General features: G+C 39.9%; 1 protein-coding gene across 2 annotated transcripts in view; it reads left to right on the top strand.

Moving 5' to 3' along the window:
• The window catches only part of CERS6 (ceramide synthase 6), a 91339-nt gene that overhangs the window by 30104 nt on the left and 45049 nt on the right, over positions 1-16186 (top strand). For both annotated transcript variants that reach the window (XM_058809605.1, XM_058809604.1), the window contains exons 2-3: positions 598-703; positions 2944-3074. In XM_058809605.1, coding sequence (XP_058665588.1) covers positions 598-703; positions 2944-3074 — 237 coding nt within the window. The remainder of the gene's footprint in view (positions 1-597; positions 704-2943; positions 3075-16186) is intronic.

Genomic DNA, 16186 nt, shown 5'->3' with positions numbered 1-16186 from the left:
TGCAAACTACACAATTCAACTCTAAAATGTCTCTGAGAACTTATGGATTGGTGTTAGGATTTTGGACAGCCTCATACTTCAGCAGAAGAGTATTGCTTGTGTCTCTGTACCATGTAAATTTTATGCTTTTAGGAAATTGTATTGACTGGGCAGCTTAAGTGCTTCCTGTCTTTCAGGATTCTGAAATTCCATTGTGCCAAAGGAGTCCTGAGGCAGTAGCTACTTTGGAAACAGATTTTTTAAAAGGCTGTATTTGGAGGATAATATTATATGCTCCTCAAGCTGTCCTGCTCTTCTCTTTAGTTGATGCTTCTCTAGGAGGCATTCTTCTTATGCTTTTGTTCTAATCTCTTTCTTTACAACATGAAAGAAAATCCTCTGTTTCATGTGTTCCAGGAGTTTCTTTCATCTTTCAAAGTGATATTCCTTACTTTATGATGTAATTGCCTATATGAGCTTGCTTTTGAGCTGTAAAACTAAGTATTGTTGTTGTTGGCAGGGTTATAATGTTTGCCATTTACCACATGCCATTGATTGGTAACAGTAATGAAGTAAATAACTGAATGTTTTCTTCTCTCATTTTTCTGTTTCTCACAGGTTCATTGCTAAACCATGTGCCTTAGGCCTTAAAGTCCAAGCCAATGGACCACAGAAAGCTCAACCTAATGCTATCTTGGAGAAGGTTTTCACAGCTATTACAAAGGTATTGTGTCTGACTAAAATATTTACCTTGTGAAGTGGTTTGTGGACCTGTAAACTATCTCTGAACAAAGCAAGGCTAACAGATGCAGCGCTGCATTTTTGCACCTCAAATCAGAAATTTAGATATTGGGGATGTCATTAATGCCAGCTTGCGTGGTTTTGTATCCCTTTATGATGTCTCATGTAAGTTTTCAATAAAAAATTGTCACAGAAACTTTGTAGATGCCATATGGCCACCTACATTTTTTTGCTTCTTCTCTGTTTTTGCTTCTTATCTATTTTGTGTCAATTTTTGAAAAATTGTTGGGGTTTTTAGAAAAAAAGGGTTCATTTTAAGCCAGTAATATTGATACCGAGTTTTCCATGAAACTTCAAAGCTATCCCTTCTAGGGAAAGGCCTGTTTTGCTGGTGTCCCAGCTAAAGGAGAACAACATAGAAAAGTGGGGAGAAACTGACTGAAAAATGTTTTATTTACAGCTTGCATATCTTTCTTGTACAAGATTTCCCCCCACAACTTACATATCTGTCTCTACATCTCTCACCATATGACACCTCACCCTGTTTGTTGTTCTGTCCATGCTTTTCAAGCATCCCAAATTTTTCTGCAGGAGCTTTCCATTCCCAGCTTGGCTCCAGACTGCAGCTGGGCAGCAGTGTAAACAGAGAGTATTAAAGTCATAGAGGATAAAACTGGGTTCAGTGTCACAGACAGTGAAATAGGCTGTGGATCTGTCTTGCTTGTGTGTCCTACCCTACCCAGAGATCACTTGCTGTGACTTTTGTCCTGTTTTCAGGGAGGGAATTGTGTGTGCCTTGTTTCTGAAAGCTTCAGGATATACTCTCATACAGACTCTGCTGAAGGAAGAATGGTTAGGTTTTGTTAGTTGTGCGGTTGTTTATTTGTTTGTTTTTAATATTTTGTCATAAAAACTGGTAGTATGACACAGGGCCTGAAATACCTGTGAGATGAAGAGCTCCAAACAGAAGTATCTTCTTTCCTGCAAGAATCTGGAAGCTGCTCTCAGAGAAAGTGTCCAATTTAGCTCCCTGCCTTTTTTGAATCCTATACAGCAGTTCTCTCTAGTGAAACTCCCAAGAGCTGCATCAAACATTTCATTTTTCTAAGGTTACAGAAATTGCTTTTCTTAACCTTCCATTGAAAAACTAGTAGATACTTTGGTAGACTAGAAAACTTTGAGATGGATGCCAAATTCATCCAACTTCAACCTTCTCTTGTCTCATCCTTTCATTTCTCTCTCTTTCCTGTGTTTTCTTGGAGGCTGATGGACAAAATTTCAGCCTAACAGAAATCTTGCATGTTTGTGTCTTGCAACAGTTAAAAATTTAAGGCTCTTTTTTGTAAGGGCTCTTGTACTTCATTCAATATATGTAACTGATTTGCAGAAATAAAGCTAAAGTTCCAGAAAACAGATTGTGCATTTTTCTGTTTATTTAAAAAAAACTATGTGATCAGGAGAAATACATAAAAAGTACATATGCTTCACTGTACATGTAGAATTGCTCTATGATTGGAGATTTGTCCTGTACTGCTCTTCAAATTAAAGACAAACTAATTTTCTTTTGCCTTACCTCTGCACTGGTTTGCACCCATGCTAATGGTGTGAGACTTCTACATTTTCTGCTTTGGAGAATATTTGTGTGTATTTAATTTTACAGAAAACAATTCCAGAAAATGTCTCCCTGTTGCCAAGGTGATTTGCCTTTTGAAGTTGCCACTTTGTTTAGCGACCTCATTTTTTAACATTATTGTGCAGAAACATGGGATTTATCTTCTTTGTGTGTCAGTCAAACCATCTTCCCTAGTGCAAGAGTCCATAGGACAAAGATCCTGATGTAGGAGAGTGGAGCAGGTATTAGTGTGTGGCAGGCAGTGGGGTGTTTGTAAGAGCCACTGCTCCAGAAATGCGTGGCATTTTATGGCTGCTAAACTTCACTTCCAAGTCTCAAGCAAGTTTCAATCCCATTGTGCCTTTAAAGTTTTTTATCAGTAATGGATCTGCACATCACATTACAGCATCTGTCCTTCTAGATTAATTGTCATTGTAAATGTATTCTGACAGGAATCTGCCAGTAGAGATTTCTGTGAATTTATTTCTGTGTATCCATTTGTCTGACTGACAGCCTTGGTAAGAAGGCTAGAGTCAGTTTCAGTGGTTCTGAATTTAAAGTGCTAATGCAGTTGAGCTAGAAAATAATTTTTGTGCTTCTCTGTTTTGTAGCATCCAGATGAGAAGAGGCTGGAAGGGCTCTCCAAGCAGCTGGACTGGGACGTGCGCAGCATTCAGCGTTGGTTCCGACAAAGGCGCAACCAGGAGAAGCCCAGCACCCTTAGGAAGTTCTGTGAGAGCATGTAAGGATGCATGTTCTCTTCTTGTGTCTTGTTGAGCCTGTGTTCTCATCAGTTTTCCCCTTTGTTTTTCACAGGTACTTTTGCAGACAATTAGAAAATTATACAAATTGGTAGAATATAACTAATGAGAAAAATAATCTCCATTTTCCTGAAGGAGTCAGATTGTACTTTTCAGGGATTTTCAGTGGTCAAAAGCTTGCAGAAATCATGTTGCTGTGATTCTATACTATCAGGGCACCAGCTAACACCAAATCACCTGATGCTAGTGTGCTGTCCTTACAGCACTACCTTTAGCCATACAAGCTGATGCACATCTGAAATGGCAGTTGGGTTGTTAAATAAAAAGAAGACAGAAGATAAATTGTCTAAAGATGACTGCCCTTTATTAAACAGAATAACTTAGGTGTCAGAATGCTTAAGTCTGTTCTTCGGTATTTACAGCTAAAATCCTCCTTCCTTAATGTTTAATAAATCCGGGCATGATGAGATTATGACAAAATGGCTTGGTCATTTTGTTGCCAGCAGCTGCTGGCCTTAGAGTTACTAATTTTTGAGATCAGTGAAGAACAACCTTTTTTCTGCAAGGGTTATAGTTAACTTGTCAGCTGTGGTGTCTTGGGGAAAAGTATTGCTTTATTAGTCTTAGAGGTAGCATATTTGGGTGGCATATTTTGCTTCCTCTGTAACTCAGCTCAAAGACCTTGCTCTCTTGCACTGGTGTGAGGGCATCTGAGTGAACCTACAGATAGAAAAATTTAAGCATACCATGAAATACTGGCATGGATAGGGTAGTAATAGGTGCTGAATTTGTGGCATGCATTATCAAAATGGGATGCAAATGACAGCTATGGGTACAGACTGGAAGGTAAAGTCAAGCTGTAGTGAAGTGCTGAGAGAATATAGTGCCAGCTTTGTTTAGAGGGAGCCATTGGCATTTCTGCAATATGTGTATTTAACAGTCATGATAAAACTTGTCCAAACAGAAGCGAGATGGCATAAATAATGGGTCAATACTTCAGGTTCTCTCTATTCATGGTTTGCAGGAGGTGCAGTGAGAGCTGCCTCTCTATTTCTGTGCTACCTAGTGCTGTGGGAATGTGGTGTTATCCAACCCAACTGTGTGTGCCTTGCCCTGGGAGCATTTCCAGTGATGGACTGTGTGCCACCAGCTGACCTGACACATCTTGGACAAAGTTGTTGGCATGTAGTCAGACTACTGCTGGGAGCCCAGGGTTCCCTTTTATCCCTTCAGTATGGGTTCAGTTAAAGTGTGGTTTAGTTAAATATGTCCATCAGAGTGCTAAGCAAGGTTGTTCAGAAAGTTTTGACAAAAGAAATCCTTTGGTATGGGGTCTCTAGCCTTTTCATAGCTATTGAGTTAATGGGGTGGCTTTTGAGAGATGTAGTGACTGTGTGTGACAGATGCTTTGAAGCTCTGAGCTCCTGAAGCTCATGTTCCCACAGCAGTAATGGGAAGGGGAGCACTCCAGTCTTCAGTAATTGAGGTGCCAGTGGAGAGTTTCGACAGAACAAAGTGTGCCCTTATCTCATAAGCAAGAGCAGAGCAAGCAGAATGACAGTGATCTCTGCCTACACCTTCATCCTGCTGAGCTGCTGTTGTCCCTCCAGAGAAGGCTTCAGTTTTCCTGGGAACAGCACTGATTGACTGTGGCGTGGGAAGGAAAGTGAGAGAACCCACGGCAAATGTGGATCTGCCTAAAAAGAACTCCAACTCTTTTCACATGGAGACGATTTAATTTACTGCTAGACAAAGTGTTCCTTGGGCCCAGAGTGGCTTTTCCATGATGAAAGGGAAGAGGAGCTGTGCCAGAAGGGCTGTAGGCCATTTTTGACTGCCTTATCTTGCTTGCAAATGAATAGCGTGGGCACTATCTAAGGTAGAGTAGCTTCAATGTGACAAAAGCTGAGAGTGAAATTTAATGATAAACACACTTGCCTGAGACGAATGATGCCAAAGACCCAGCCCCAAACACACTATGCCAGTAACTTCATTACTAGGTTCTTATTGTCACAGATTTCTCACTTTCTCTAACCCTTCCCTTCTTTTCAAACAATTACAATTCTGATCATGAACTGAGTGCAGAGAAACCCCAAAACCTACACTGCTCGCTGCTTCTTGAGGGGGAAGGGGTGTTTGGTGGGTTTTTTAGTTTTGTTTTGTTTCTGTTTCGTTTGTTTGTTTTTGTAGGTTTTTTGTTGTTGTGTTCTGTGGGTTTTTGGGTTTTTTTTGTTTTGTTGTGTTTTGTGGTTTGTTTGTGTGTTTGTTTGGTTTGGGGGTTTTTTGTTTGTTTTTGCTTTGTGGGGAGTATTTTTTGGTGGTTTTGTTGGTTGTTTGAATGGAATAATTCCTTTGCTGCCAGTCTTTGTTAGATATTCAGGCCATGGGCAGATGATGGTTGTATGAAGAAAACCACAGTAGTAAAATCTCCTGTTTATTGATACTGTTTGTGTCACAGCATTATAGTGAAAATAAATTACTTTTTCAGGAACCTTTCATAGCCAGTATTCACACCCTAGAGTTTTGTCTGTCAGTGTGGAAGAGAAGGTGTAATTTGATTTTTGGAGCCATAGAGACCCTAATGGTGGGACCCTAGTGGTGTTACTTACCTGCTTAAGCTTTCAGATGTTATGGTGATAAGTATTTATATGAAATATGAAATAGATAACTTCACTAGGTGGTGATTAATGTATATAATCACCAGGTGGTGATTAATGATCCAGTCAGAAAGTAATAAATGCAGCACTGAGTATTATTTTACTAGCAAGTCAGTCCTCATATCCCAAGGATTAGGTGATTCTGGCATGAAACCTGGAGTTCAAGTCACAGTTTGTAGTCACTAGGAAAGGTATCCACCTAGTATAACCTCAGATTGCAAAGCTCAGGCACTTAGCCCACTATATTAGTTACAGATAATAGTCTATCCATAGCTTTTCTTTCTATTTTGTGAATTTAGACCATTTGCACTCCTTTCTTCAACTTGAAAGTCCAACACCCATAAAGGAGGGGAAAAAAGTGGTCAACTAAATGTGCAAAATGAACTTTTCTACTCCCATGTATTTCTGTTGGGCTTTTATTATTCTTTTCTCTCTGTCCCTATGGCACAGCCTAAATCAAGAATATTACTTTGCTTATTGCCACACAGAATACAGAATCCAATAATGTCTTTGTTAATGTTTGATGTGTCAGAAAGCCAATGCAGGAGTGATTCCCAAACCACTTCCAGTGTCTTCCCAGTTTCAGTGTGTTGTTTCTGCTCATAGTACCAGTGTGTAGGCATGTCAGGTTTTCTCAAAGAGAGAGCATTCTGTCCTCTCCCCTTGTTGTCTGGCACAAAGGGAGAGAACCTGTGATGCCAGAAGTTACTAGTCTGGGATTTTGGAATGTCATCAGGCCAATGGCTTGTCTGTCCTACAGCTATGTACATTTAAGCAAGCTGCTTATTAGAGATATTTATGTGGTTTCTAAGGAGTGTCTAGAAGAAACATATGGCCAAGAGAGATGTTTTGAGTTTATGCAACATTCTGCATGTGAAAACATGGAAATGTGCAGACAGAAGAGCCAAAGATCTATTTTTTCCTCCCCTTTATTCTCTAGAAGAAGCTTGGATACTAAATTGTCTGTAAGTAGGGTGTCTTTTAGTTTTGATGTAGGGGAGAGAAGAGCCTCTGTCTTGTATCCTAGCTAGATATTCTTTTTCCTAAGGAATTGAAATTTTGTTTATGCACATTTTGTTGTAGCTTTGGAGGAAGATTTTATCTGTCTGTGCCTGTATATGAGAATGTGTGTGTGTGTGCACATGTATGTGTATAGATGTAGAGGAATACCAATTGGGGTTTTTTTTGCTTGTTATACACGTTTGTGTGAAAATTCTGTGGGCTGTTAGCAACTTCTTGGGCATACTGCTTTTCTTAACTAGCAGAGTAATTCTGTCCTACAAAATTGTACTGGAAAAATAACTGTGAAAAGGATAGAAATGAAGACAGCTGTTTGGTTGTTGAAATTCTGAACTGTGCTGATGCACATGATAACAGAATGTGCAAAAGAATTCATCAGTCTGTGCTCTGTGTTGAGCAGTAAAGCATTAGAAAATAAATAGGCTTTTAGCTCTGAGTATTTAATAGCATCAGGCTCTCCTAAGCCAGCTTCTAACACACTTCTGATCTGAGGAAAAATTTGTGGTAGGTGGTACTTTGAGTCTATTTAATTTTGATTTGTCAACTGCTCCAGTGCTAGATGGAATGAAGGACTAACCAGTGTTTCATGAAAACTGTCTTTCATGAAACTGTGTTTCAGTGTCCTAGAAAAGCAAAGAGGGGATGAGTCTGTGAAGACCCACAATGTGCTCTGCAGCAAATGTGGTTGTTACTCTTCAGTGGCCACAGAACTGCACGATCTCCCTTGTTTTCCTTTGCTGTTTTCCATGGAATGGGAGTTGCTGTTACTTGGGCAATCAGATATTTGGCATTGTGTTGATAAGTGGATTACGACATCAGGGGCAAGTAGGCTCAGGTGTTGGCAGAGTCACATTTGTGAGGCAGCTTTTGGATGCAGGATGTAGGTGTTCAATGAAATGTGAAGGGAGTTGGAGTCTGTGAAATTGTTCCAGAACAGGGAATATGTGTGTTTGCTGAGTGCAAGAGGTGTTTATTATGGCTTCAGGTGTGGTAACTGAAGTGCAGAGTAACAAAGATGATCTGGCAATTTTTATCTGTACTAAGCATGTAAAATACTGCCTTTTTACAATAGTACTGTAAGAGTTGCATTTAGACTCTGGAGTTAATACATTCAAGGACCTATTACTCTCTTAAAAGAATTATGTCTAGTAACATCACTGAAGAGAGATGTGCTTGAATGCAAGGCCTCTGTAGAAAATAAAAGTCAATGAGGCATTGATACTGAGACTCATGTCAGGGAAACTAGAGCTATACAAAAAGGCCTGGAGTCATGTTTGACTATGTAAAACCAAGACAGAAATCCTGATTTGTTTTACATCAGGGTGAGCTGTTGCTCCACAAGAGTTGCACTCAATAGTTCTGCATGTTACTGATTCCTTTGTCTGCTACTCTCTAAGCCATGTATGAAGTCAGTATGGAAAAGTATTGATGGAGCCTTTTATTTTGTGTAAATGTATGTTTTTGTATGATGTCATTCAGCACTGGTTCACTGATGGCCTCCCTGCTCCAAGAGTAAGAGTGAGACAGTATTGGTTGCCTTGAGTTACATAATACATAGTAATTTGTAGCTTTAGTCCCTGGACACACAAATGAGTGAATGGCTGTCAAGCTGTCCTAATTTTAAAGTTGTGAGAGCACAGTGCAGCCATGTCAGCAATTTTAATTCTTCTCTAGCACTTGTTCTCTGATAAATGTATATTAACCATCTTCTGTGTACCTCCTCTCCAGCACTCAGCTTGCCCAGCACTCACACTTCCAAAGGCAGACTCTGGGCAATGAAGCCCAGCTGCCACAGTGTGGTTTGCTGTGGGCTTCTGCCTTCAGCTCTGCCTCTTGGCACATCTGTCTTTTTAGGCTGGGCCTCAGGACTTCTCACTGCCCTAACATGGTGTTAGGGGGAGGTTACAACATTGGTTAAGTGTCAGGAGTTGCCAGCCCTCTTTCCCTGCAATTCTGCTGGAGCAGACAGGCAAAGATGTCCATGCCATGTCCTCAATAATATGCTCACTGGGTTTTAAGACTTTCGTGCTTTAAGCGCTTATTATTTTGCATCTTGTGAAATTCCCTCTTCCCTCAAGTTGAATTACTTAAAATTATGAATTCCCTGCCCTTACTGCCTTCTGTGACACAGTTTTTAACACAATTAATTAATTTAAATTAACTTATGTGCTCATCCTGCAAAGACACCATCACTTAACATTATCATTGTACATTAAGCAAGGTTATAATTAACTAGGTTTCCATTCTCTTGTGGGTTGTATGGGCTCACCCTTGTCTTATATTATGGAAATTAAATAAGTTCTAGTTAATGTGAACACAAATCCAAAATTACAGTCACAATATAACAATTTATGACAACTAAAGGAAAAATGAAGAGACTGAAGTAGCTACTGTTTTCTTGTGTTCTATGCACCTGAAACAGTCTAGTTCTTCATTGTGGCAGAACAAGCTGCCACCTTCAGTCAGCCTCAGCTTTAAATGAAGTTGGCAAACTGGAGACAAGTGCCTTGAAACACTGAAGAGTTAAGTGGCAGCAAGATATTATTTTATACACAGCAATGAATTAATTTTATTTATACACTGCAAATCCTTACTTCTCTCTGTTACACAGTTTATTTCATATTTGATTGCCTTTCATTTTATAGATCCATGGACTATGCCTCTTCACAGAGACACAGAGTTAAGAGGAGAATTAGCTTTTACATTGTTTAACATTTTTCACTTGCATATAACTACACTGTTTTCTGTGTTAGTAGGTTGTCTGCCAATGGCAAGGGGCTTGCAGTGGCCTGTAGCTGAATTTATGTAGTGGTGGTGGTCTCTGTGAGAACATGTACGTGATGCTGATGGAGATGAGAAACTTGCTAGTTTGTCTAATGCTTTTTGGGATGATGGTAGGTAATGTAGCTATAGGCACATGGTAACCCAGCATTTGATACAGCTGCTGTCTTCTGCTTTGGTGTCTCACCGTAGACCTGCTGTGGCAGCACACAGAGCCCAGGCTGCACTGGGGACCTCTCTGGTAACTTCATCTCTATGCTCCTGTTTTGCATTATATGTAAACCCATGAACTCATTACATTTTACTGATACTATCAGTGTGACAGGCCTTTCTGCTTGTATTGACTGGTGACCAGGATTTGCTCATACAGACATGTTTATTTTTCACTTCCCTGAAGTTCAAGAAGCTAGCAGATTTTAAAAAGGGTATGTGAGATTTAAATTCTTCATTAATTTTTTCAGAAGATTCAAGTAGTGCGTCAGCTCATGTAGTCCTGGTTATTGGCAGGGTAAATCTTCTAAGATCAGGCCCTAAAACAGCCTGAAATTGTGACTATCAGACAGGAAGTATTCAGTATGAGGTGCTGCAGAAAGTGTGCTTTGAAATTCTTAATGCTATCCCTTATGGTTAGTTATTGAAATACTTAAGGACAAATGAATATAGTTTGGTTAGATGGTGCTTCCTGGTAAATTTGGGGTTCTGTCTTCTTTATCTGCTCTGATAAAAGCACTTTTGCAAGAACAATAGTACAAAAATTTCCTGTCCCTCTTTCTTTGTACAGTGCTTGAAATGCTGATGGAAAATAAATCTTTAAAAATAAAAAATGGACCAAAAAAAAGCCTTCACTGTAATGAGCAACTTGTAGAGGTTTTTTTTAAGTTTTCAGTGATCCAACAAGCAATGAATGAGAGACACAGAGAGGGATGGAACATAAATGACAAAGTCAATACATTTCTTTGGCATGTAAAAGGGAAAACAAAATTGACAAGATGAGGTTTGCGTACTCTGCTATAAACATTGCTTATCCTCCAATTTTAGCTATAATAGCCCTGCAACTCCCACTTGGAAGTTGGGCAGGTTTGTCTTCTGAAATGGAAGCACAGAATGTGAAGACAAAGCAGAGATCAGGGAGGCAGACTGATCTCTGCCTGTGTAGTCTGTAGAGGCTGTGTGGTTGCTGTGCACAGGCTGGGATGTGCTGCATGGATCCAGCACAGCCAGCAGCTCCCTCAGGGAAATGGGGAAGCAGCACTGGCACCCAGCCTGCCTCCACACAGGCCATACCCCTAAGGGTTCAGCATCTGCTTCAGCAGGGCAAAAACTGCTCTGGGGCACACTTAATGCTACAGCAGAATCACATTGAGCATGGGAGCAAAAGAAAACAGGTAATGCAAGTTGGTCTAAGAAGGTGGCTACCTGACACTAAGGTGCCTTATGCATAAAAATGTTGGCCATCATGGCTGGACAACATCATTAGGTGAAATTCAAATGCAGTCTGGAAGATTCAAGTTTTCATTCCTCTAGAGCTGTAAAGGAGTGGGACAGTGAGCAGCTGTTGTGTCTGCAGACAGGTGAGTTGTGAGTTCATTGTGAGAATGGAGAGGGGAGGTCCCTGTTAGAAAGGCTTTGGATTGGTTTCTCATCAGCTGTTTGCACTGAGCATCACTGATGAGAGAACAGGTCTGCTGGTCAGACCACAGGGATGGTGCATGGCAGCAACCTCTGGTTTTTCTGTGTGTGCTTCCCATGAGCTTTCCAGATAATATCTCTTTGTAGGGCAGGATTTGGTAAGAAGCATAGGTCTCTGAGGTCTTATTTTTATTTTATGTAGCCCTCAAAGTACTCAGAAGAGAACAGTTGCATAATCATTGAACAGAAAATATGTAACCTAGAATGAGTTACCAAAACACCTTTTGTATTATACATATTTTCTGGCCTAATTATAAAAACACACTTTATAATTTATAAAACTGCATTACTTCAAAATTTATTACTGTGTTTCCTTTCCTCTTTTCTGCACTACTAAATTTTGCTCTTAAGACTTTCAGAGCTGCATTTTGAGCATACAGATTTAGGACAGGACTGGTCTCAAGTGGCTCTGTAATACTAAATATTAAATAACTGATTCAAACTGCAACCAAGAGGAAAATCAGATGACAGTCAAGTCTTAATCCAGAAGATTGAAGAGGAGAGCAATACAGTGTTGTCAATTTATCATGCCTGATATTTTGCACATCTTAGTGAGCTGTGCATAACTGCCTTCTTCCTCATATAACATCTGCTTAACCACAGTGCAGGAACTATTTACTATTTGCATGGTCCAGGCTGACTCCATGCCAAAAGAGGCAAGAAGATTTTATTAATTCATTTATTTACCTATGTATTATTTTTAATTCACATTTTTTTATATCTGCTTGCATGTCAGGCTTTGTGGAGATGCAGCAAATTATCATTACAGAAATCTGGGAAGGCAGGAAATTGGAACAGTGGAGCTTCTTCCATCAACCATACAGTCATACTTGCAGCTTTGTATTAGAATAGGTATCAGGTTTGAAGATAAGTAAAGATTTACTGGAGTCTACTGTTTGACCTCCTATGTATTGGATGGATTAAGCATTATTTTTCAGTGCTCTGTCTTGTATTTTTACATGATTTGTTGCCTAAAAAATAGTATCTTTAGGGAAATTTTTTGTTGGTTTAGGGAGAAGGGTTACTGTTTGTTGTGTTTAGTTTTGGTTTTAACTTAAAGTTGGAGTAATAGGTAGGTGGACAATGTCACAAATATTAAGAAGTTGATCCAGAAGTTCAGAGTCCGGTTTTTTTTTAGGGTGATCCTCTAAATATTTGTCTTTAGAGGTAGTCATCTAGAAGGAATGTAAACCTCTGGCTGTGTCAGAAGCAACACTAATTCGATTAAGTCTTCTTGAGTGAAGTTGAAGGCTGTCATACTGTAGTTGGGAGAGCAGAAAAATGCAATTTGAGGCTAAAACAGACTGCTTTAAGTAACAGTGAGCACGTGTGGAACATTTTAAAAAAATAAACACTGAATACTGCTTAAGCTCAGCCTCAGAAATGCTCCTTTGAGCACTCTCACAGTGAATAAAATTTCCACAGCCAAAGGAAACCATTGCAGCAAAAAGTAGTTTTCAGTCCCAGCTAATGATGCCATAGCCCAGCTACATGTTTGTGCAGCCCATTCAGATTGTGGGGATTGAAATGGAGAACAAACCGTATAATGGTACTTCAAGCCTTCTCATCTCCAGAACAAAGACCTGCAACTGTGGAGATGCATGAAGCTCAGTTTGACTTTCAGTCCAAAGCCTGAGCACAGAGGTGTGTCAGCCACTGCCAGAAGGTGAGCAGGGGATGATGGAGAACAGCAAATCTTACATTTTACTGCAATCTCACATTTACACATGGAAGTGTATTTCCATGGAAAAACTTCAGGCATCTCCATTTTCTCTGAAAATAGTTTTCAGAGCCAGAGAGCCAGTTTCTTCAGCTGCAGGCAATGTGGTGAGCTTATGACTAGTTGCTAAATAACAGTGAGGGTTTTTTAAGGTTAACTGTTTTGAAGTGTGGCATTCTTAAATTGCTGATTGTGGCCCTGTCTGTAGCAAACCAGTGGCAAAGGCATCTCTGTAAGTAACAGCTACAATTCTGCAAGAATAATGGGTTTTATGTTTTTAACATTCTGTATGTACTATGTTTGGTGTTTTGTTGTCAGCAGTTAGTTTTGGATCCTTGCACACCATTGCTGAGCAGCAGGCACTGGTTTGGCACCAGAGCCATAAGCACTGTGCACTGTGAGCTGGGTGCTGCAGAGTTCTGCAGGACTGCCAGTGTTCACAGCCTGGCCGCTCAGTCTTCCTGCAAAAAAAGTGGAAAAAAGGAAAAACTGCAGGAGCAGAGAGGCCTTGTGCCTCTTCACCCTTGCTCTAGGGAGAAGTGTCCATTTTTCTTAGGGAGGCACCCATGCTGAGCAGCTCACTCAGCTGGACATGAGCCTCATGTGGTGAGCTCTGCAAAAAGTACAAAAGGTATGGAGTAGGGGAGTGCTTTGCTTGACCACTGACTGAGCTTTTTTTTTTTTTTTTTTTTGCTAGCCATAGTTTAATTTCATATTTCAGAGCAAAAATTCAGAGGAAAATTTAAAGGAAAAAATTTCATTGGTGTGATGAAGGTAACCTGACAAGATATAAGCATGAAATTGGTGAAGTGTTTGCTCAAGTGGGTGCTTTAAATAGTTTTTGCTGAATTGAGCATACCATGGGGTATATCAGGTTAGTTGGTGGAGGCTCTCCAACTTTTCCATCTTTTTAGGTGATGTTCTGTGTCATGCCGAAGCATCTTTAAAATTTCATTAGCAGCTCAAAGTTAAAGGGGTTGAGACTGCTGTGGACTGGGAATGCATTCAAATGTAGAACAGGAGCAGTCAGATCTGCTTGTGCACCTTTGAGGACTCTACAGCATTCTTTTTAAGACTACATTAGAAAATAATTTATTTTTCTGTTATGGCAGAGTCACTCTTCAGCTTGACTGTTTTGCTGCAGTGTGTCACATTCATGTTTGAAGCACTGGCCTGGTAAGCAGCAGCACAACCTTAAGAATTTGCTGGAAGGTCCCTAAGTCCATTTGATTTCCCGAATTCAGATGTAAGCCTGGTTCAGTTTGGAAGTCTTATAGTGGAGGACTAAAGTGAACATCATAAATCTTATTGTGAGCAGACAGATCAGGTCTTTCAGAGCTCTTGTGCCTTGAGTGCTTTCATCTAGGTTTGCTGGATTCAAACTAACTTCAGCCTTTCAAGCAGCACACTTTGTGTGTAAATGGGTAATTCAGATTTTGTCTCTATACAACTGAGCAAAGGAATGTTTGAAGTCTGAGGGACAGAGTAAATTCTCACAAAACAGAGAAGCTTCAGCTGTTTTCATCTTTCAGTTAAGCATGAATTGATGTGGCAGTGGCCCATGATGGATTGCTTTACCTTGTGGCCTCCTCTGTATGTCTTTAATAGGGCAGAGAATATTGCTGGGGGAAAAGGAGAACAAGAGGTATTTTAGTATGCATCTTGCCTTGCTTTTCCTGTTCTCTTGGGCTCTGCTACTGCTGCCTTAGAAGAAGTTGCTTTGTCTGCTGAAGACAACCAGCTGTGACCAAACATCAACAGTATCCAGTGACATGAGGACACTCAGCATGAGCTGCTGATGCTTAAACAGGATATTAGAAAGTGTCCTAGGAGGCACCTAGGACATCTTCCCTTTCTTGGGTTCTGTAACTATTCAGACTGTCTTAGGCTAGAGGCACTTTCCAACATTAGATTTGGGATTATTACCTAGGACAAACTTGAGACAGCGCTTCATCAACCGCCACTTTGTGAATTCAGTTAGAATAAAACTCAATTACCACCACTAAGAAAGGTGTCCTTCTCTTCCATGATGTCCTGTGCAGACAGAAAGAACATTTTGCCCAAGCTCTCAAATGCAGAGATGTTTTGGACACTGGGCTAAACTGTGAATAGGTGTGATTACAGGTCATAACATTTTCCCTTTATTTGCATTTCCTCATCAGTGGGCTTCAGTGAGACCCAAATAGAGGCATAAAGTAGTATGTACTGTAGATTGAAATCCATCATTCATATTAGAGTACTTGTTGCAAGAGAATTGGTTTCAGAGTTCACCTTTGGAGGAATCTTGCTTGGACATATCTGCACTGTATGAAAGGTATTTCTCACATACATTCTGTCCAAGTACTCTGTGTTCACAGTGTCTTCAAAGTGCCAGCATGAAAACAGTGTGCCATGTTAGTACAGTGCCCAAACCCTTGAAGGGTTTGCTGTTTCTCTCATATCAGTTTAATAAATCAATTTCTTCCATGCTATGGGACTACAGTGTAAAATAGAGATTCTGTTCAGCTGAAGTATTGCACTTTAAATCTCATTGATGTTCTTACACTCTCCTCAAATTGGCAGAGGGTTATTTATGTATGACACAACTGTCTTTCGAAATACTTGTAAAAGTAATTTTGAAGATAAAGGTTTGGATTAACCTTTAACATAGGAACATTTTCAGTTTTGTAACCATTCCAGTAATGTTTGAAAGAACTCCAGTGCCAATTAACTGGAAGCTAATAGTTTTGCCAATGCAGAGAAAGTTGTAAGTGCTGTAAAATGTGTCAGTGAAGATGATTCATGTTGCATCATTGCTTCACACTAAGGTGGCTAAATCTCATCCTGCTATAAACATTATGATTATTACTTCTCTGGTGTTTATATTAAGCATGTTTGTGTAGTCAGTCCAACCCTTGAGAAAAAAAAACAAACGAGGAATTCTTCTAAGAATTTATACTGCACAAGGTTATGATTTTATTTCCTTAGACTTCCAGTAGTTCTTTCATGGATCCAAGAGACAGGCAGTTACTCTCTCTGTCTTCTTTTCTTGAAGACTGGAGAAAGACAGAGGTGAGGATGATTTTGTATTAAATCTCCTGGTGTTTCTCTTATTTTCCATGGAATCCTGTTCTTAACTTCTAGTTTGCCTCTATCTGAAAAGAAAAACCAGGAGCTCTGCAATTATTCTGAGTGCATTTGGGAAAATGTAGATAATTTTTATCACAGGATGCATGGGAAGTGGATG

This window comes from Ammospiza caudacuta, chromosome 8, assembly GCF_027887145.1.
Source record: "Ammospiza caudacuta isolate bAmmCau1 chromosome 8, bAmmCau1.pri, whole genome shotgun sequence".
In the NCBI taxonomy this organism is placed as follows: Eukaryota; Metazoa; Chordata; class Aves; order Passeriformes; family Passerellidae; genus Ammospiza; species Ammospiza caudacuta.
This window is presented reverse-complemented; position numbering and strand designations above follow the sequence as displayed.